At 63.9% G+C, this 20,334-nt stretch overlaps 1 protein-coding gene across 1 annotated transcript in view; it reads left to right on the forward strand.

Annotated features, from left to right (window-relative positions):
- Positions 1–904: 904 nt before the first annotated feature.
- The window catches only part of KLF13 (Kruppel like factor 13), a 38,758-nt gene continuing 19,328 nt past the window's right edge, over positions 905–20,334 (forward strand). The window contains exon 1 of the mRNA XM_028502369.2: positions 905–1,981. Coding sequence (XP_028358170.1) covers positions 1,396–1,981 — 586 coding nt within the window. The 5' untranslated portion in view covers positions 905–1,395. The remainder of the gene's footprint in view (positions 1,982–20,334) is intronic.

Raw genomic sequence — 20,334 nt, forward strand, 5'->3', positions numbered from 1 at the left:
GTAGTCCACTCCTGCGAGCCCGGAGCGGCGGCGGTGGGCACGACACCCACGCCGCCAGCTTAACCGCCAGCCCCGGGCCCGTCTGCCTCTCCGGTTGACCCACGCTCAAGGGCAGCGCGGCCCTCACTGGGTCCCCGGCCGCTTGGGGGCCAGCCCGGGAAGCTCGGGGCGCCTCCCCGCGGGAGCGGCCCCGCCCCAGCCGTGACCGCGCTGCCGGCCCGCACGCGCCGAGGGTCGGGAGCTCAGCAAGGGAAGAGCATGAAGGGGGAAGGGGGACCAGCGGCCTGAGTCTCCGGGTGCGGCCCTCCAGGAGCCGGGCTGTGGTGGGTGCGGCGGCAGTCGTTCCGCCCCCAGGCGCGGCCGACAGCCCAGCACTCGGCCGGAGCGGACACGCCTCCTCGCGGTGCAAACCTCGCAGTGGAGGGGAGAGAGGAGCGGAGGCGAGCCCTGGGGAGGCGCACCCACCCTCGGCGCCCCTCGCGGGAGGGGCTGGAGGGACAAAGGGGCGCCCTCCCCGGCGCTCGCCTCCACACCGTGGTTCCAGGCTGTCACAGTACAAAAGGTCTGGCAGGAAAATACCCCGCGGGGTCCCCGCGGCGGGGGAGGGCTGGCAGCGGCCCCGCCCCGGCCCACCGCCTTCGGGCGACGTGCGTCAGCGTGCCCGACTCGCAGCTTTAATTTCCGCCCCTCCTCCAGCCCAGGGAGGGGGCACGCCCATTGTCGCGCGCAGTCCCCGAGGCGGAGTAGGCTCCTCTTGCGGTCCGGATTGGTCCGGCCGCGGACCCACGGACCAATGGGGCCTGCGTCTGACCTTGGTTACGCCCCCCTCTCCAGGCGCGCGCGCGCGACCTCTCTATCTTGCGGGTGCGCGCTCCAGGATCCCCGCCCCCTCCGCGCGCGCAGCTCCCCGCGGCGGCCGCCGCCTGTAACCTGCGCCTCCAGGATGTGGCTGGGGGCTGACGTCGGGTCCAGATGTGGCCCCGGCCCCGCCCACCCCCGGGGCCGGTCCGCCCACACCGAGCCGCGGCGCGCACGGCGACTGTCCCGCCTGCCACAATGCGCGGCGAGGCTGCGGCCGGGACTTGGCGCGGTCGTCCCTAACGTCGCCGCTCGGCATCCTTAGGACAGGCCACCCCTGACGCCGTACCGGGACCCCACTGGTTTGCGCCACCAGCCCATGCGCTCACTCTTCGGTGCCCCGCCGGGCGGGCGCCTCGTGGACGCGGAGCCGCGCGGGTGACGGCAGAGGCGGCTGCGCGCCCAGCCCAGCCCGCGGAGAGGGCACGCCGCGCCCCCGCCCCCCCGCCCGCTCTCCGGAGGCTGTGGGTGCGGATGCACCGCTGACGACTCGCAGCGACTAGCAGCGCCGCCGGCACGCCGGCCGGAGCCCGCAGCATGGCAGCCGCCGCCTATGTGGACCACTTCGCCGCCGAGTGCCTCGTGTCCATGTCGAGCCGCGCGGTAGTGCACGGGCCGAGGGAGGGGCCGGAGCCTGGACCCGAGGGCGCGGCCGCCGCTGTCGCCGCCACGCTGCCCCACGTCGAGGATCGCCGCGACGGCAAGGACAGCGCCTCGCTCTTCGTGGTGGCGCGGATCCTGGCGGACCTAAACCAGCAAGCACCGGCGCCCGCCCCGGCGGAGCGCAGAGAGGGCGCCGCGGCCCGGAAGGCGAGGACCCCCTGCCGTCTGCCGCCCGCGTCTCCCCCGGTCCCCGAGCCCGCCTCCCCCGGCGGCGAAGCCGCGGCGGCCGCGCCCCTCAGCCCCGCGTGGAGCGAGCCCGAGCCCGAGGCGGCGTTGGAGGCAGACCGGGAGCCGGGGCCCGCGGGGAGCGGCGAGCCCGGCCTCAGACAAAGGGGTCGGCGGGGCCGAAGTCGCTCCGACCTCGAGTCCCCACAGAGAAAGCACAAGTGCCACTACGCGGGCTGCGAGAAAGTTTACGGGAAATCCTCACACCTCAAGGCGCACCTGAGAACTCACACAGGTCAGTGGGGCGGCCCGGGCACCCGGAGCGCGCGGACAGGGGCCAGTGCCAGCCACCGGGCCACGCCCCCGGGCCGCCGGCCGGGCTCTAGGGCGGTCGGGCGGGGAACGGTCGGGGCCTCGCCCCTTCCCCCGTCACTGGGTCCTGTGGTCGGCCCCGCGCGCCGCGCGAGGCGGGTCCCTGCGCTGGGAGCCGGCACCCGCCAAGCGACCGCGCCCCCGCCGGGCACGCCCCCTCCCGGGGCGCTCTCAGGCGGGGCCGCGGGGGCGGATGTCGTCATCTGGGTTGGGGGCGGGGACCCCGCCCAGACCCGGGGACGGCGCGGGCAGGTGCGGGCGAGCTCGGTGGGGGCCGCGGGGGCCGATCGGAGAGATGGGCGGCCGCGGCACCCCGGAGCCGCGAGGGAGGGGGTGCCCTCGCCGCGGTCCCTCCCTCGCCGCCCCCGCGCGCTCTCGGGAGGGGCGGGGCCGGCAGGGCTAGGCGCGCGGCGGGCGAAGTTCACGCGGGGACAGCGCTCCCTCTAGCCACTCGGCACATTCTTCGCTCTCCTCTTCCTGTAATTTTTACAGCGCTCTAAGGTTTAATTTGTCGAAACCAGAGCTTGCGGCGGCGGACGCGGGGGGCGGTCCTGGTTCCCTGTCCGCGGCTCTTTGTGGGAGCCTCGCCTATCCGGCCAGCGGGGGCACGCCCGACCCAAGGGGCTCCTTGGTGGGGCCGCGCTTTCTCTAGAAAGGAGTGCCCTGCCCCCCTGCTTGTCCGTCTGCGCAGCCGGCTTCCCGGCCCTGCACTCACCTGCCCGGGTCGGATGCGGGCGCCGGGCACCTGCACCGGGGCGGCAGGCGGGAGCCGGCGGCCTGGGGTCCGTGCACCGCCGCCCGCCCTACGACCCAGGGGCGTCACTTCCCATCCCGCGGGCCCTGGACCTGCTAGTTGATTCGTCTGTGGTTGGTCGTTTCTTAAACACAAAAGTGGGAGGAGAAAAAAACATTTTAATAAATGGCAACCTTCTACCCCCGTTTGGTTTGAGAATCCTGTATTTCCTCTGAGCTCACGTGAACCCTCCGATGTCACTTAACTCTTCCATATTTGGGGCAAGTTAAAAAATCCCTACACTTACGATGTTCCCTTGTTACCAAAGATTTAGTCTTCTCATTTGTGAAACAGTGCCCAAGATGACTGAAAAACTGGTTTAAAAATTGCAGCCTTCTCTCGATTAAATTGGTACTGAGCGCATCCGAGATCTGCAGGCGTCCAGGACCGGGGATCTCGGAAGAGCCTTCCCCTCAGAGGGCTGCCCCCGAGTCTCTGGACCCGACGCCCCAAACCGCGTGGCAGGTGGTGGAGTCCAGGGCGAAGGAGGACATTTCTCGGCATTCTGAGTCAGAATTCAGGGTGTGTGGACCGAGGTGGGGGCTGGGATTCGTGAAGGGGTGTTGGTTCAGGTTGGGGACGTCACTGCGATGGTGGGTGTGACCATGAGGGCGGGACCCCGCTAGGTAACGCGGCCCACGGACCCCAAGCCTCGGGCGCGGGGCGAGCGCCTGGGGCGTGGTTGGGGCTGAGGACGGCTTTGGGGGGCGAGGCCCCTGCTGAGCTAGGGACTTGGTGATTAGGAAATCTTTTTGCGCGCAAATTCACTGTGGCCTCCCGCGGGGCCGCTGGGTTCCAGAACTGGGGAGGGGCTGAGGGGCGGGGCCGGCGGGGCTGCGGGTCTTCAAGCGGAGGATGGCTTCGGAGTTGGCTGCCCTCAGCCCCCGCCGGCGTCCAGGCTTTGTTTGGCTAGACGATTGGAACAGGGCGCCAGGAACCCGCACCTCTCCAAGTGGGCTGGGAGTCAGAGTCTAGTTCGTTTCTTGGGGGTGCCTGGAAACCCAAGGTGGGAGGGAGAGGAGGGAACCGACGCCGCAGGGAGCCGGCCCCACCCTTCAGGTGTGCAGAAACTCCAGTCCCCACCCCGCGCGCAGCGGCGGAACTCCACGTCGGGAGCGCACAGGTTCCCGGTGGGGCCCTTGGCAGTGCACCTTCCCAGGTCTCGGAGACCGACCTTCATCCGAACCAAGGGGCTGCCTCCCGCCTGGGGCACCTGCAGAAGTGGAAGCCGGTTTCCAGCCCTAGCTCAGGAGTGCCACGCACTCCTAACTGGTGTTCAGAGGAGGCAGAGGCTGGCCGCAGAAAGGAGAGGACAGACCAGCTGGCTGCAGGGGGTGGCCGAGAGGCCGAGCCACTCAGGGAAGACAGGAGCAGCGGACCCCGCCACCTCGGAGTCGGGGATTTGGCTTGTGGGCCGCCAGTAGCGTTCTGGGGGAGGGGAGGTCTCTGTAGGCAGTGGTTTAGGTCATGCCCGGCCGTTCTACTCCACGAGGGACCCCCCAGCCCCATAGCAATCTTATGACGGGGGGATGAATTGCAAAACCACTTTCGCTAAGACGCCTGATAAAACAAAAACACGAATGTCTTTGGAACTGAAGCAACTTTGTGTGTGGTTGATGCCGAGGTCCCAAGCCCAGGCCTGGGAAGTCTGCTAAGCCTGGCTGTGGGGAGTAGCAAGACCAGGAGCAGATTTGCCTGGAGGCTGGAGGGCTTTGCTGCAAAAATTCAGAGACTTGTAGAGAAGGAAAGGCCGGGACCCTGGCAGGGCAGACCTGTCCCCCTGAGCTCCCTAGGCCCTGTATCCGGAGACCCCTGCTTGTGGTCTGGAGTGGTGGACCCCCAGCCGAATGGCCACGGAGCCCTTCTTGGCAGAGACTCGACCTCTGCATTTCTCCCTGTCCGTCTCCACAAAGAATTGTTTTCAGGATGCCTCTGTGCCTGTTTCCCCTCCGTTGCCAGGGCACCAAAACATACATCCCCTTGCACGCTGCCCACCTCAGCAGCTCTGGGGGGGGGCGGGTCTGGCCGGAAAGACAGCTCCCCCCCTGCCCTGCGGGCAGACCCTCAGACACCGTCTTGGTCACCTGCCTCGTTTGGGGTTTGGGGTGGGGGCGGGAAGCAGAGTAAAGTTGCATTCTCTCAGCCATTTCCTGTTCGAGTTTGGGTGGAGTCCGTCTGAAACTCGTCTTTACCCACTGAGTGAGGGGTTCCATCGTGACAGGGGTGGCCGGGGCAGGGTATTGAGGCCACCCCACCCCCCCCGACACACACACAAGCCCGCAGGACCCCTCGCAGCAGCCTCGGAAAGGCAGCCCGTCAGAGTGCAGGGTGAGGGTGGGATCTCTCGCTCGCGGGGCAGAGCCGGGCTGGCCAGGGGCCAGCACTTTGTCTGGGGCACATCCAGGCCGCCGGCTCCCGCCCCTCTCCCACACGGTCCCAGGCTGCCGGCGGCCCCGTTGTGAAACTCTTCAAACAATGCAGAAGTGTGCGGACAGAGTGTGCAAGTCTTCCCCTCCCCTGGCCTACCACTGCGCCCCGTGTCAGCCTGACTCCTTCCAGACCTCCCGATGGGTTTGCTTGCATGGGGGTGCCTCCACGTGGGCATTTGCAAACTCCTTGTCATGGTGGCTCAGTGGGTTAAAGCGTCGTCCCATACACTGAAAGGTTGCAGGTTCGATCCCCAGTCCGGGTGTGTATGGGAGGCAACCAATCGATACTTCTCTCTTTTCCTTCCTCTCTCTCTAAAAAGCAATGGAAAAATGTCTTCTAGTGAGGATTAAAACAACAACAACAACAACAACAAAATAAAACACTTGTGTAGGACCCTAGCAAACACATTTCTGTCTTCGCCTTCTGTGTGTTTGCTTAATGAGGCACTGGCTCCCTTTTTCCTGGCTGTATAGTGCTCCGAGGGGCGGCTAGGGGGCTCTATTGTAACTACGCAGCCTCTCTTACTGTTGAAAGTATGGCCATATTGCCTTTCTCTGTAAGCCTGGGCACAGTGGACTTGGTGTACCTCCTGTCATTTCTGTAGGACTGAGACCTGGTGGTGTTGACAGTAGTGTCGAGAGCATTTAAAAAGACACATGAACCCTGGCTGGTGTGGCTCAGTGGGTTGAGCTTGGGCTGGGAACCAAAAAGAGTTGCCGGTTTGATTCCCAGTCAGGGCCCATGCCTGGGTTGCAGGCCAAATCCCCAGTAGCAGGCACGTGAGAGGCAACCACACATTGATGTTTCTCTCCCTTTTACGCTCCCTTCCCCTAAAATAAATAAATAAAATCTAAAAGAAAAGACTCATGGCTTTTTTTTTTAAGGAAATAGATGTTCTTTGTCTCCCCACTGCTGAGGCTCCGGCGGCGTCGCGGCCTCTCCCACTTTTTAAACTTCTCCGGGTTCTCATTCGAGCGTTTGAGAGCATCAAGCGGCACCAACCAAACGGCTCTCCACCCGTTCCTCTCTCAGGCCTCACGACCTGCTGTCCTGCCGGCTTTTCTTGGCTTCCCCTGGGCCCAGCCCTGGTGAGGGCTCCGCCCCCGCAGCAGTTCGGGGTGGCGGCCCCCCTCCCAACCCCCGCACAGCTGGCACAGGGCAGGGCCTGGTGAGACAGCTCTCTCCACCCCTCCCCCTCCCCCCTGGCTGAAAGCGGGGCTGGGGTACAGGGGAGCAGTTCACTTCTTAACAGTGAGCACCGGGTATCAGGGGACTGTTAAGGTGTGTCCCGTTTGTGCTTTAAGAAGGCCGTGACAAATAGTTTTTTAAATAAAAATTGGTAGAATGACAAACTCAGCTCTTTCCGTCGGTCATATGCCATGCGTCCATACTGCCTGCTGGGGACCAGGCTTTGTTCTGTGGACATGGTTTATACCAAGCCCTTCAGTCCCACCCCCAGGGCCCTAGGGAATAGGCACCCTTCTTTTTGTTTATTTATTTATTTAGAGAGAGGGGAAGGGAGGGAGAGAAACATAAACGTGTGGTTGCCTCTCACATGGCCCCCACTGGGGACCTGGCCTGCAACCCAGGCATATGCCCTGACAGGGAATCGAACCTGCGACTCTTTGGTTCGCAGCCCTCGCTCAATGCACTGAGCTACACCAGCGAGGGCACCCTTCTTATTCCTAGTTTTCCAATAAGGATGCTGAAGCTCAGATGGGTTAAGAAATATGCCCAAGGTCACACAACAGATGAGGCGGGAGCTGGGATTTGTGCCTGGGCAGCTACACGTCTGGGTTTCGGTGCATCCACTGTGCCTTCCCGCCACACCTGTGTTCCAGGTGCGCAAGGCCTGTATTAGCAGCCTGCGTGTCCCCAGCCCTCTGCCTCCCCTGCAGGTTTCTATTACGTCCGACATACGATGGAGGGAATGACAGTACAGCGGACACTCGTAGACTCTTCTCGATCCCTCAGTGAATGTCGGGTCACTCTTTCCTCCTCGTCCTCCTTCTCTCTAAACACTGTGCTTTCTGCCTTCCCCGCCTCTCCTCTCTCTTTAAATATTACGTATTTTCCAATCCACAGTCCACACCCCGTTTCCCTGACGACCCCCAAGTGAGCCATGCAGGATCCAGGACCCACTTAATCACACGTTGCATTGGGTCCCCCTCTCTTCTCATTCCATTTAATCTGGAATAGTCGGTCCTTCCTCTTTCGTTGCGTTGGCCTTTGAGGGATCCAGGACAGTTGTCTCACAGAATGTCCCACAGCCTGGACGAGTCTGATCGTTTTTTCACAACTAGGTCCAGTTCAAACAGTCTGGGGTCAAAAGCACCACAGGGACACCGCCATATCCCTTCCATGCCCGGTGGCGGCAGGGACAGGACACGTGGGGCCGGTCGGCCCGTGGCTGGATCACGTGGCGAAGGTGGCGTCTGCCAGGTTTCTCCACTCAGAAGTCACACTCTCCTCTTGGCGATTAATGAGTAACTTGTGGGGTGACACTCGGAGGCCGTGTGTGGCTTTTGGAGGGCCGGGGTGCTTCTGCGCCAGGGGCGGTGCCCTCGGTAGGTGCTGCGTCTGTTCTGTGGATATTCCGCTTCCGTCCGGCCCACCCGGGGGACCTCTGCTTCCTCTCCCACCTGCACGTACCGGGCCCGGGGCTGGGTTTTCCACATCCTGCTGGTGGGAATCTCCTTGAAGTCAAGGGCGAGTCTGAGGTGTCCCCTCCCCCAAACCAACGCGACAGACACCCTCATTTCACTGCAGATGAAAGTGTTTCCGGGGTGGTGTTTACAGGCAGCTGGGAAGGCAGGCTGGGTGTGCGCCTGCTCAGCCCACCCAGGCGCTGGCCCTGTGGCCACAGGTGACCGTCTCCCAGGCCTGGGTGGGGCCCGCAGCCCGTGACACCAGAAAGATCCTGGTGGGTCTTTTCATGTTTTCCCAGGAAAAAAAAAAAAAACCCTTGGTCTAAACCCACACACCTGAGCCTGTTTTTCTTCCCCTCCGCAGCCCCAGTTGGGATTATTTTCTCGAAACTTCAACTTCCCGTCACGATGGTAATAAACTTCTGAGTGTTCTCTCCCGCTTGGCAGTTGGGAGGCGGCCGCCGGGCTGGGACTGGGGTGGGGCGGGTGCGGGCGGGCGCCGGCGGGCAGCGCTCCGGGTCACTATACTGGAGGCTGGGGTGCTAACGTTTTACTCCGTTGGCAGTAACCTGACACCGGGCACTTCACCTAAGACAGGAATCCTCGCCCAACCCAAAGCTCCGCCATCCGGGCACTCACGCCCACGCACACGTGGTGTCTTCTCGCTCACGGTTGTGGCTGAACCGAACACGCACACCTGGAACGTGCCTGTGGGGACTCCGAGACTTCCGGGTCTTTTGTTCTGCTTTAGATCTTAGGGTCCACCCTGGGCTCCCCCCCCCCACCAGCTCAGTGTGGTGTGTCTCCCACCTGCTCCTGGTCCCCTCCTGATCCGGCCCGGGTGCCCTCCTTGCTCACTGCTGGGCGTAGTGAGCGTGGGGGGAGGGGCGCAGCTTCGACATCATTCTGCACAAGCGAAACAGCGACCACACGGGCGGGGGGCTTTCCTTTGGGGGTGTGTCTGTGTTGGGGGCCCCGTGTGTCCTTCTCCTTGTTGAAGTTCACCCCACGAACACACTTGCTAACCAGGAACTTGGCCACACTCTGTGGCCGTTGGCCAGGCTGTCCCAAGGTGACCTGCTTGCAAAAGCGCTGAGGCCTGACGCCTCAGATTAAATGTGCCCGTGCCGCTGCCACCGGGGTGTGGCCTCCCTGCACAGGCAGGGGACCCGTGGTTCCCCAGCACAGTGCACAGACCTGCCCCCTCAGGGCCTGGGGTGCATCGTGAAGAGCTTTCAGGGTCTGTGCCTGGGCTGGTCTCCTGTCTCAGAAAGGAGCAGGGGCGTGGAAGGAGGCTAGGTGGGCTCGCAGGAGCCCAGGGGGCTTCCTGCCTTCCACCCAGGGCCTCCATGCAGACGTGCAGGGGGTCAGCCAGCAAGGCGATGGCTGGGCAGCCCGGTGGGTGGTCCAGGGCCCAGGATGGGGCCTCCTCACCCACGTAGGTTAAACAGCCCTGAGGTCCTTCCCCTCTGTAGCTGCAGGACCTAACCCCGAAAATTCCTCCTCTGAGACTCTCCACTTGTGTCCAACTCTGTCTTATTGCATACATGCTCATTAAAAAAAAAAGGATAAAGAACTGGGTTTAGGGCTAGAGAGAGAAGCTAAAGTTAATGGCTGATCGAGAGTACAGGGTTTTGCAAGGAGGTCTTGGGAAAGAGAGGAAACAGAAGAGGCGCGCTTGAACCTCAGCCCTTGGCCCGTTCGGAGGGAGGAGCCGAGGCCCAGGGCCCCAGGCGTGTCCTTGGCACGGAGTGATGTTTTGCCTGGGCCGTTGGCGGGTGAGTGGCCCCAAAGCCACGTCCGGGACGGAGGACAGCGTCTGGGAGCTGGGAGTTGGCACCGTGAGTGCCCCCCTGGCATCCTAGCAGTAACCGACCCCAACACACTTTCGCCGAAGGGGAGGATTAAATGTGAATTCGTTACCCAGTTGCCGCTGATACTGATCTCCGCTGTGTGAGAAGCAGCAGGCAGTGTGGTCACTCAGCAGGCCCTAGTTTACGCGCCCTGGCCGTCTGCTTCCCTGACTCACTGCCCAGCGTCCTCTTCCCACCCCGGTCCTCTCCCGCCCAGAGGCTGGGTAGCCCACGGCCGGGCGGGTGGGGCCTGGGCCGTGTCTGCGCCTGTCCAGGCCCAGCAGGCCTGCGTGCTCCTTGCAGGCCCGCAGTCTGAGGTCTGCTTGCGTGGCCAGTGCCATTTCCTAAAATTACCTCGCCGCTCGGCCTCGGGCACCAGGGGGTTTTCTGGGAAGGGCAGATGGCCACCTTTCATCACCGGGAAATGCAGTTTCACCGTCTGCCCTAAGTGTGAGTGTGTGTGCACGCACGTGGTCAGCCACCCGCCGGAGCTCAGGACGGTTGCTGCTTTGGATGGCAGCCAGCCACAGGCGTCTGGCCAGGTGGCACAGAGATGTCGTTTCTGTACGACCCCCCGTGGGGCTGGCGACCCGGCTGAGCACAAAGGAGCTGGGTGTGTCCAGCTGCGCCGGCCAGGCTGGCCTTCAGGGTGGAGCGGGGACCCAGGGCAGAGCTGGGGGCGCACATTCCTTGTCCCCAGTGAGGCCAGGCCTCCTGCCCCAGACCAGGGCAGCAGTGTGGTGTGGGGTAGGGCCCTGGCCAGGGAGAGACCTAGCTGAGCTTTTGTTTGCTCAGCTGAGGGTTCAGCTTGATGCACCCTCCCCCCTCCCCCTTCCGCCCCTTCTCCTCCTCCCCCTCTTCCTCCTTCCTCCCCCTCCTCTTCTTCCTCCTCTCTTCTACCCCTCCCCCTCTCTTTCCTCCTCCTCCCCTTCCTGGCACTCTGGGAGCTCAGCACGCTTTTTTTTTCAACCTGCCTTCAGGGTGTCGAGCCCTCAGGACCAGCCTGGGGTGGGCCCTCTGGGAGCCCGTGACGACACCTCTCCTTTGTGCTGCAGCCCGGGCTGAGCCCGGGAGACCCGGCGGGGGCGGGGCGGCTTCCTCCTTGGGGGATGCCCTGGCAGCCTGCCCGCGGGGTGCTGGATGGCGGAGGCGGCCTGGTGGCTGTTCCTGGTCAGCCAGCATCCTCCTCCCACGGAGCAGAAGGAGAGGTAAACATTGGGTCACCTTGGCAACCGACAGAGCCGGGGCTGCAAGCGCTGGTGGCAAGCGAAGTTCTCATTGTGTTGAGTTTCTGGGATGGGGTTCTATTTTCATTTTTTTTAAAAATTAGCCAGAGCGGCTGTGGTACCGAAATGCCTGACCCAGTTCCTAGAATTTCTTAATACACATTTATAGTTCCCGCAGGAGGGGTGTGTCTTCCCTTCCCACGATTCATTGACGTGTTCTCTCAAACTGTGGCAAGACCCTGGTGGGCAGGGCGGGGCCGCACAGAGGGTCCTCATGCTGACCCCTAGCACCAGGTGGGAGCGTGGGCCAGGGCACAGGTGTAAACACACCCGTCCAGGATCAGATTGGCTTTGAGGTTACGCCCCGTGGGAAATGTGCAGGAGGTGCCTCTTTTATCTGGCGGGGTTCAGGTCCCCATAACTGGAGCTCTGGAAGTCGTCTGGCCAGCAGGTCTGTCTGAGGCCAAAGGGCGCTCTCCCTACCTGGGGCTCATCCTCCTGGGAGGCCAAGGTGGCAACTCATTTTACACCTCCATACAAGGTGACACGTCGCTGTGCTCGCTGTCAAACGGAAAGCTCCTGTGGGCAGCTCGAGCTGGCCGTGCCCTCCGCCTGCCGCCGCCCTGGCAGCCACCACAGGGAGAGGGCCCCAACCTGAGAGGGGACCAGGCCAGGCGGGCGTGGTGGCACCTGTGAGTGGGTGCCTTGGAGTTTAGCCTGCAGGTCCCCACTCAGGCCTTTCCCGTCCCCTGGGGTGTCCCTGGGCTTCCCGGCTCTGTTCACCTGTACGTTACCTGGTACAGAGCCACCTGTACCAGAAAGCTGACTTCATGCATTTTATCACCGGCAGCGCTGACCAGGCAGCCCTGGTGGGGGTGGGGCGATGGGGAGGTGGGGTTGTCCTTTAAGGGGCTCTGCAGAGTGACAGCCAGGCCTATATCAGGGTCCTGTCTTCCTCGTGGGTGTGCGGGGCCCCTTGGGTCCCTTCCCTTCCTCCACAGGGACAGGCCGCAGCAGCACACGTTGGGGGCAGGGTTGCCTCTTGGGCCCACCCTCCCGGCCACCACCACATGCTCCTGTGTGGCCAGCGCCTTCCTGCTGCAGCTCTGCCCCTGCTGTGTGGCAGGGCCCGCCTCCCATCACGGAAGGGAGTGCCCACACCTGTGGCCTTCATTTTGGGAGGAGTCCCTGGTGTCCCTTGTTCACGGGCTAGGCCTCCCAGCCTGCCCGGGTTTTCCCAGCAAGCACTAGGCAGCCTCCTTGTCCTCCGGCCTCCCTTCCGAAGGAACCCCTGTCAAGGATGGATATAGAATTCGATTCTGTGTGTGTGCGTGTGTGTGTGACTTTACTTTTACGTGGACGAGGACCCCTGGCTCGGAGGGAGCACCCCGTGAGCCCGGCTCCTGGTTCTCACCTGCAACGCAGCTCCGAGCCTGCTGACCGCTGATAGACAGGAGCGTGCGCATGCGCAGTGCGTGTGACATGATGCGCTCATGGCGGGCAATGCGTGTGTGTGTCGTATGTGGGGGTGATATATACATGTGATGTGTGTGTGCGCATGTGTCTGTGGGTGGTGCGCGTGTCTGGGTGTCTCACCTGCTGCGGCAGAACCCCACCCACGGCGGGATTGCTCAGGGGCGCCTGAATGAACAGACATTTTGGCTGCCTTCTCTTTTGAAAAGAAACAGGCGGCTCACAGCTCCTGGGTTTTTTTCTCTCCAACGATCAGAGCGAGTTCCTTTAGAAAGTCACAGAGGTAGTAGAAGCGAGCCAGCCGGCTGGGCTGCGTGGGCTCAGGAAACAAGTTACAGAAGCAGAAGAAGGACCCTTGGAGCTCAGGAGAGGGAAGGGCCGAGCTAACGCGCCTGGGGGGAGGCGGAGGGGAAGGAAAGGCGTGGGCGTGCAGCTAGAACAGCTTTCCTGAGGCAGGTGCTGGCTCAGGCCTGGGGGCCTTCCCAGAGCCGCCCTGCAGCTTGGCGGGCACGTGGGGGGTGACTTCACAGGCAGCGTGGCCCCAGCAGTGGCCTCGCCTCTGCTCCCCGAGTCGGGTCTGCAGAGAGGCCCGTCTAGGGAGGTGCAGGGAGGAGAGGACGAAGCTGGAGCCCGCGCAGCCCGCAGTGCCGCCGCTGCGAGGTGCCAGAGCGTCTGGTTGCTATGGAGACCCTCTGCCTGCCGCTGCGCTCAGACCGCGGTGGTGGCGGTGGGCCCGTCCCAGGTGAGCCTCCTTTGTTACCAGGTACCTCGGCCTCCCAGGGACCAGCCAGTTATACTTGACCAGACTCTAAACAGCAGAAGCTGCCGAAATGGAACCTGGAGATGAAAGACTCCAAGGGGACTGGTCCCCAGGTCGTGCCACCTTCCTGAGGTGACAAGGGTAGCTCTTCCTCCTCCTCCCCTGTGGCTCTCAAGTGGCTGTGCCAGTCCTGCTCGGTGACTCCATGCAAAATGGAAGAGCTTCCTTTTTTCTAAAGATTTTATTTATTTAGTTAGTTATTTGCGAGGGAAGGGAGGGAGAGAAACGCCAATGTGTGGTTGCCTCTCGCACATCCCCTACTGGGAACCTGGCCCGCAACCCAGGCGTGTGCCCTGACTGGGAATCGAACCAGCGACCCTTGGGTTCACATCTCACACCAGCCAAGGATGGAAGGACTTTCTGAGTCCAGGTGTGGTCTGGGTTGAACCAGAAGCCTGCAGTCTTCCAGGGAGGGTTCCACGCCCCGCTCCCCTGCTCCCCCGCTCCCCCACTCCCCGACTCCCCTCGCCCCCGCAGGGAGGCCCAGGTGCCATGGCGGTTCAGTCACCAGGGCCCTCTTCAGCTGAGACCCACGGGGATCCCGTCTGCAGGAAACTAGCTTGGGCTGCCCCCTCGTGCCACTGTCAGAGCGCCTTCTCGTGGGCAGCCCAGGACACCCCCCGGCCCCGCCCCCGCCGCTGCTCAGGACTTCATTTGCTGTTTTACAACTTCCTGGGGCTTCTCTGGCGTCAGCACGCCTTCTGTGTCCAGTTTGCAGGACTCACGGCTTTCCTGAGCGTTGGGCCACGTGTGGATTCTCCCCGCCCCCGACGTTTCTTTCTTTCTGGGGGTGTCCTGTTTGCTGAGCATTGTTCACCCCCGGGGAAGCAGGACAGTGTCCCCCCCTCCAGGCTGGCTGGTCGCCCGCCAGGCACTCTGTACCCCTCTCTGCTTGCCCTTCACCTCCCTCTTAAAGTGCGTGGCATCAGGGCGCATCCTGCAGGGTCCAAGTGCGGGTTTTGAACGAAGGAAAGAGCTGTGGGCATCTGTTCTGAGACCCCCTCCCCCCCCACAGCTCTGAGTTTGGGCACCCGCTGGCCGGTCTCTCTCTCTCTCTCTCTCTCTCTCTCTCTCTCTCCTGGGACCGATTGTTCCAGAGGACGATTCTGAACTTCCAGGCTTTTGAGGCCCACACGTCCTCCCGGGGACTGGCCCCTTTGCTGGGACGGAGGAGGACACCGAGGCCTTCGTTGCTCTGGGCTCTGTCCCTGTGGCCTTGCAGGTTTTCCTCCTTTTCTGCTCCGAGGGCCTAGGGCATGAGAGACTTCTGACCTGGCAGGCTGGGGGCGGCCCCATGTGGATGCCCTTTGGACACCCCCAGCTTTTCCCACAAGCCCCCGGGAGCCCACCTTCAGGGAGCTCACCCGTGCGGAGAAGGCGAGGGGGCCTGAGGGGTGTGCGCCCTCGGTGGGGCCCCGAGCAGGAAGGCGCTTCGGCCAGCAGGGGACCCGGGTGCTGTGGCCCCTGGCAGAGCCATGCGCCTGCCCGTCTGTGCCAGCAGCCCCCTGGGCCCCAGGAACGCAGGCTGGGTTTCACATGTTAGGGGCAATTCCAACCACAGAAAATGAATCAGGAACATTTTCTGCTTTGCTGGCCCACCCTGGGCTGGGCCCTGGGCATGCACCCCAGGATTTGGGGGGTTCCCAGTGGGGACGATGGAACCTGGTGAAGGCCAGGCTGGCCCAGGGACGCCACTGTGGACTCCTAGGCACAGAATTAGCACCCTGGGGTCCAGGTTCCTGCGTGGCGCCTGCCCTCGGTCTCCCTGGAGGGCCGGCCGGCCCCCCCCCCATCTAGGGCCCCCGCCACCGAGCTCTGGGTCCGCACGTGGTTGGCTGGCTGTAGTGGCTCTTCTTTGGGAAATACCCAGCCACCGTCCTCTCCGCCTCCACTTTTCCTGTGGGCCCGTCTTCGTGTCACAGTGCGGTTGGTGTCTCCCCTGCCAGGGGCACAGGGCCACCCACGCCTGCTCGGGAAATACTGGTTTCTGCACCAAGGGCTGGCTCCCTGGGGTGACGGTGGCCTTGGGAGACGCTCCCCTCTCCAGTCTATGAGTGTTCGTGCCCCCCCCCACACATTCGTGGGCTGTGATCTGAACGCCCAGTGTGATGTGTTGGGAGGCGGGGCCTGGGGGAGGCAACTAGGGGGTGGGTCTCATGATGGGATTAGTGCCCTTATGAAAGGTCCCAGAGAGTCCCCTCCCCCTCATCGTCCTCCAAGTGAGGACACAGAGATAGGGCTCCGGCCCTGAGCCAGGAAGAGCGCCCGACCACGGCAGCGCCTTAATCTTGGACTTTCCATCCTGCAGAGCTGGGCGGGAGAAATGCCTGCCGCCTGTCAGATACGCCGTCGGTGGGACGGGGGACAGGCTGAGCTGACTAGGACGGTCCCCCACCATGCTGGGCAGACAGCCCCCATCACCTCCCAACGCCTTCACGTTGGCCTGTGGTGCCTTTGTCGTCAGGGGCCTGTGGGTCCCTCCACTCCATGGTGGGGCTCCCACCCCCACCTTACCTGGGCAGACAAGGCCGCCCCAGGCCCGTCCCTGCAGCAGGGCCGGGGGCTGTCAGCAGAGGGGGTCCCGAGGGTCCTCATTGCTGCCGTCACCGGCACTCTCAGGCCAGGGCCGCAGCTCGGACCTGTGCGTGCGCCCACCCCGCTGGCAGGTGTGCTGGGGAGCAAGCGGGGAGGCCGGAACGGGAGCTAGAAGCGACGGCAGCTCGGATACTTGCTAGACGTGGCCACTCAGTGCCCTGGCTGGTGGCCTTTGCCTTTGGCAGTGGCCTGCTGGTGCCCTCGTGATGACTTGAGGCTGTCCCAGGGCCTGGACCCCTGGTGTCCCTGAGCCTTGGGGGCTGCCTGGCCGGGGGCCCCCAGCTGCCCGTGCCACCCCCGGCACCCCAGCCCCCCCAGGAGCCTCCCCAGGAGGCGGCAGCGCGTGGTCCCAGCGGCTCACTTCCGGGCCTTCTTTCCTCCTTCAGAGGCGCCAGCTGCAGCTGGAAGAAGAAATGAAAACACCACCTGCGCCTCAGACACTTTCAGTTTTAGAGTCCGAGCCGTTGGGCCCAGACGCACCCCTCACCCACCGCGCTGCACCCTCACCGCCCGGGGTGGGGGCCTGGTCAGGTCCCAGGCTTCTGAAGTCAGGGCAGCGCCACCTGGAACAGCAGCCTGGGTGGAACAGCAGGGGACAGGGCTCCCAGCCCTGTAGGTGGGAGTGATGGAGGGCGGGGCAGGCCAGGTTAGCTGGGCAAGGGGTTGGGGTTGGAACACCTTTGGCATTGGCAGGCGACCCCGCAGGCTTCTGAGGAGAAGGCTGCTGTGGCCAAGTCCAGGGGCCGCCTGGGAGGCCAGGGCCACCAAGGCAACCAGCTTCTATGCGGAGACTGCGCAGTACTGCCTGGCGGTTGGGAAGTGCCACTCCTGGTGCCTGTGGGTGGGGAGAGGGGAAGGGGGTCTTAGCAAAGCTGTGAGCCAGATTCAGGGTGGGGGGGTGCATGGGGGCAGAGGGGGCAAGTCTGGGAACGGGAGGAGTGAGCCACAGAAGCAAGCAGGCACCCTCCACCCTCCTTCCCTCGGTCTGCGCTGAGGCGACAGGGGACCCCAGGCTCCACCTGTGTCAGCCCCGCTGTGGTGCACTCTGGGAGGAGAAGCGCCTTGCATGGCACACACCCGCACTTGCTGTTCTTGAAAAGGGGCCCGTTCGCTGCAGACAATCTGGGAAAGATACAAAAGCTCCGAGAAGAGATGAATTGTCACCCACGTCACTGAGAACACGGATGAGTGGTTCTGTTCTCCCCTCCGTGAAGCGTGGCTCCCCCACGCCCGGCCCCAGGAAGCCCTCCCGGGGCCCACACCGCTGTGGCTAGCCGGGCCTGTGGCCCCGCACGGGCCCTGGCTGCTGCTGCTGGCATTGCGTTGAGCGTCGTCCGGGGCTTGGCGTCCTCCCCGAACTGCAGGGCAAGGGGTGGGGTGGGGTGGGGTGCCATGTCCTCGGCAGGCAACACCCCCATTCATAGGCACCCTTTGTCACCTCTGCCAGGAGGGTCACATCTGGGGGAGTCCTGGACCCCGTGGAAATGCCGCCCAGTGCCCCCCAGTGGGTGACCTGCCCATCCGGCTCCCGACTGGAGCGCTATTTCCCCAGAGCCCGGATGGACGGACAGCAGCCATCCTGCCCGGTGGCCCAACCCTTGTGGGAAGCGTGGGCCCTGTTGGGTCGCAGTGGCAGCAGCAGGGTCTCATGGGGTGGACGTGGCCGGCCAGGGGGCCAGGGATCCAGAGCCTGCTCAGCTCGTGCCTGACCCTGTGCCCACGTCCGGGCTCTGGCCAAGTGTGGGCACAGTCCTCGCCTGCTCGGCCGCCTCACCGCGCCATGTGGGCATGCTCAGAAATGGGTCCCCGCCAGGCCTGTGCTGCCGTCTCTGCCCCCTGTACCCGCCGGCAGGACAAGGGTCAGGCTCAGGGGCTTTCAGGTTCCCGAGGTGGCTCTGGGCCCGGAGGCCGCCCTGGGGTTCAGAGTTTCCAGCACCCCTCCTGCCAGTGTGGAGCTGGGCGTGCGTTCACGAAAAGCGGATGACTTCAGATGTCCCTGGCACGCCCCGTAGAGCCAGACAGCAGAACAAGGGACCGGCCACACACCCGTGGCCGCACCGGAAGCTGTCGGAGAGGCCCTTGCAGAAGTTGTGAACGTGACCTTGGGTGTGGTGGCCCTTCCCCGCCAGGTGAAGCCCTGCAGAGAACTCGCCGCCCTCCCAGGCCTCAGAGTGCGGCTCAGCACGCAGTCTGGGTATGAATAAGCCTGGCGTGGAAGTCACAGGCTGGGAAGGGGAGGGTCTGCCCCAGCCACCGTGGGCCCCCCTCCGCACGGGTCCCACGTGGTCTGCTGTCCTCGGCGGGGCAGGTCTGTGCCTCTCAGGCCAGACGTCAGGGGAAGCGGGCAGAGTTCCCGGTGAGGGCACCCCCCTTAGCTGGTGTCTCCAGGGAACCGTGTCCCCCAGCGTGTGGGGCAGAAGAAACGCGACCCGGGGCTTGGTGCTGTGCACCTGTTGCAGGCACGCGGTGCTTGGAGGACGCGGTTTGGTGTGTCAGGTGGCTTGGGTCTGGGTACAGAGCCAGGACCCAGAACCCTAGCCGCCCCACTGCCCAGCTGCTTCTGGGCTACGGCCACTGTGAATAGGCAAGGGGCCTAGCTTGTTGTGACCTTTCTGGAAGAACATTTCTTTTTCAAACATTGATTCCAGAGAGAAGGGAAGGGAGGGAGAAAGGGAGGGAGAGAGAGAAACATTGATCGACCACTTCTCGCACGCACCCTGTTTGGGGACCAAACCCACAACCTAGACATGTGCCCTGCCCAGGAATCGAACCCGAGACTTTTCAGTGTGCGGGACAAGGCCCAACCCACCGAGCCACGTCGGCCAGGGCTCAGCCTATTCGAAACACGTTGGTGTTTTTTAGCAGCTAATTTTCTTTTCTGATTTCACGCCTGCTGTATTCGCAAGCACATCCCTGATGGCTGACGGGGTGCGTGTGCACACAGAACTCGGGGCCACCCCACACAAGTCGGTCTGCGTGCTCTGCGTCTCCCGACCGGCCGGCACACTCCAGCAGGGTCACAGGCGACCGGCCGTCCGACCTGGCTCCTCCTGTCTCTGGCGTCCTGGCCAGGCCCTGCTGTCAGGCGCCTGTGGCTCCTGCAGGGACGTGCTCTTCTGAAGCAGCCTGTGGCCGACAGCAGGCAGTCAGGAGACCAGCCGTCCCCGTGAGGTTCACAGCGCAGCGCCTGGGAGCAGCAGCCAGGGCAGGCACGCTCCGGGGCACAGGGCCTTCCAGAGAGGGGGGAGGGGCGTGTCACGCAGCAACCATGCAGGAGGGCACCCGGCTCCGCATTCTGCAGGGGGGGGGGGGGGGGGCGGGTATTAGATGTCCCGGGGCTTGGCAGTGAACCCAGGTCGCCAACTGAGTCAAGTTTACATACTAAAGGACCCAGACCGGCTCTTACCCCAGGACCCTCGGACTCCCCTCTCGTACCCTCACATCTGGACCCTCAGGGCTCAACCTCGAATGAACCTCAGATGCCTGGGGGGTCCCCTAGTCCAGAGGACAGTGAGGTTTTATCATTGCAGTGCCCAGCCCGGGGATGTGGGGCGGCCACGAGAGCTCTTCTTATCTTCAGGGCTGGGGTCACGCCCAGAAGTCCCCACCCTTCAATGGGGACTCCGATGTCCTCAGGGGACCTTCGGCACCCCCTGAAGGGCGAGGACAGTGAAGGGCAGCCCTGGACTCCCACACTGTGTCCGTCCATCGCCCCTGGGGGCCAGTGGCTGGCGGGGCCCCAGTCAGAGCTTCCTGGAGATGTCCTCTAGAGCTGAGACCACCACCAGCAGGACAGTGTCCTGCGCCTGCCAGCAGGAGGCCAGTCACACACCCAGTCACAGCAGACTGCTGCAGCCCCGCCTGGCCTGGTGGGGGCCGGGGGCCCACCGCCCGAGGTGCTGCGGGACTGGAGACATTAATGCTCAGGTGTGGGGGTGTCCTGTGGTGGGGCTCCAGCTCCTGCCCCCCGCTGGAAGGGCCTCTGGGCACCTGCTCTGTCCTGGGGACAGGAGCCCCATCCTCAGGGCTGGGGCCTCTGCCCTTCCGGGCCCTTGTGTGCTTTGGTGGAAGGCCGCACGCATTAAGTAAGCCCTCGTGTCCCAAAGCCAAGCTGGCCTCCCTGGGAGTGAGCAGAGGACCCAGGTCCCAGGCTGTGGCGTCAAGACAGAATCCCAAGAGCCCTGGGTGGCTGCCTGGAGGCCGTCGGGGAGGGCAGCCCATCCGACTGCCCGACCACCCAACCACGGGGCGGTGAAGAGGCCAGGGACCACCTTTCCCTTATCAGTCAGCAGCCAGCCAGAGACCGGCCTGCCCTGCCTCCCTGGGCCCCGGGCCCTCGCCTTCCAGCCCCACCTCCCTGCTGGGGTCAGGGCTCCCAGCCCGTGGGTGGGCTTCCCGAGGGGGAGGCGGGGCTGCAGAGGGTGGCAGTGGGGAGCAG

Source organism: Phyllostomus discolor, chromosome 12 (assembly GCF_004126475.2).
Source record: "Phyllostomus discolor isolate MPI-MPIP mPhyDis1 chromosome 12, mPhyDis1.pri.v3, whole genome shotgun sequence".
NCBI classification, from domain to species: domain Eukaryota; kingdom Metazoa; phylum Chordata; class Mammalia; order Chiroptera; family Phyllostomidae; genus Phyllostomus; species Phyllostomus discolor.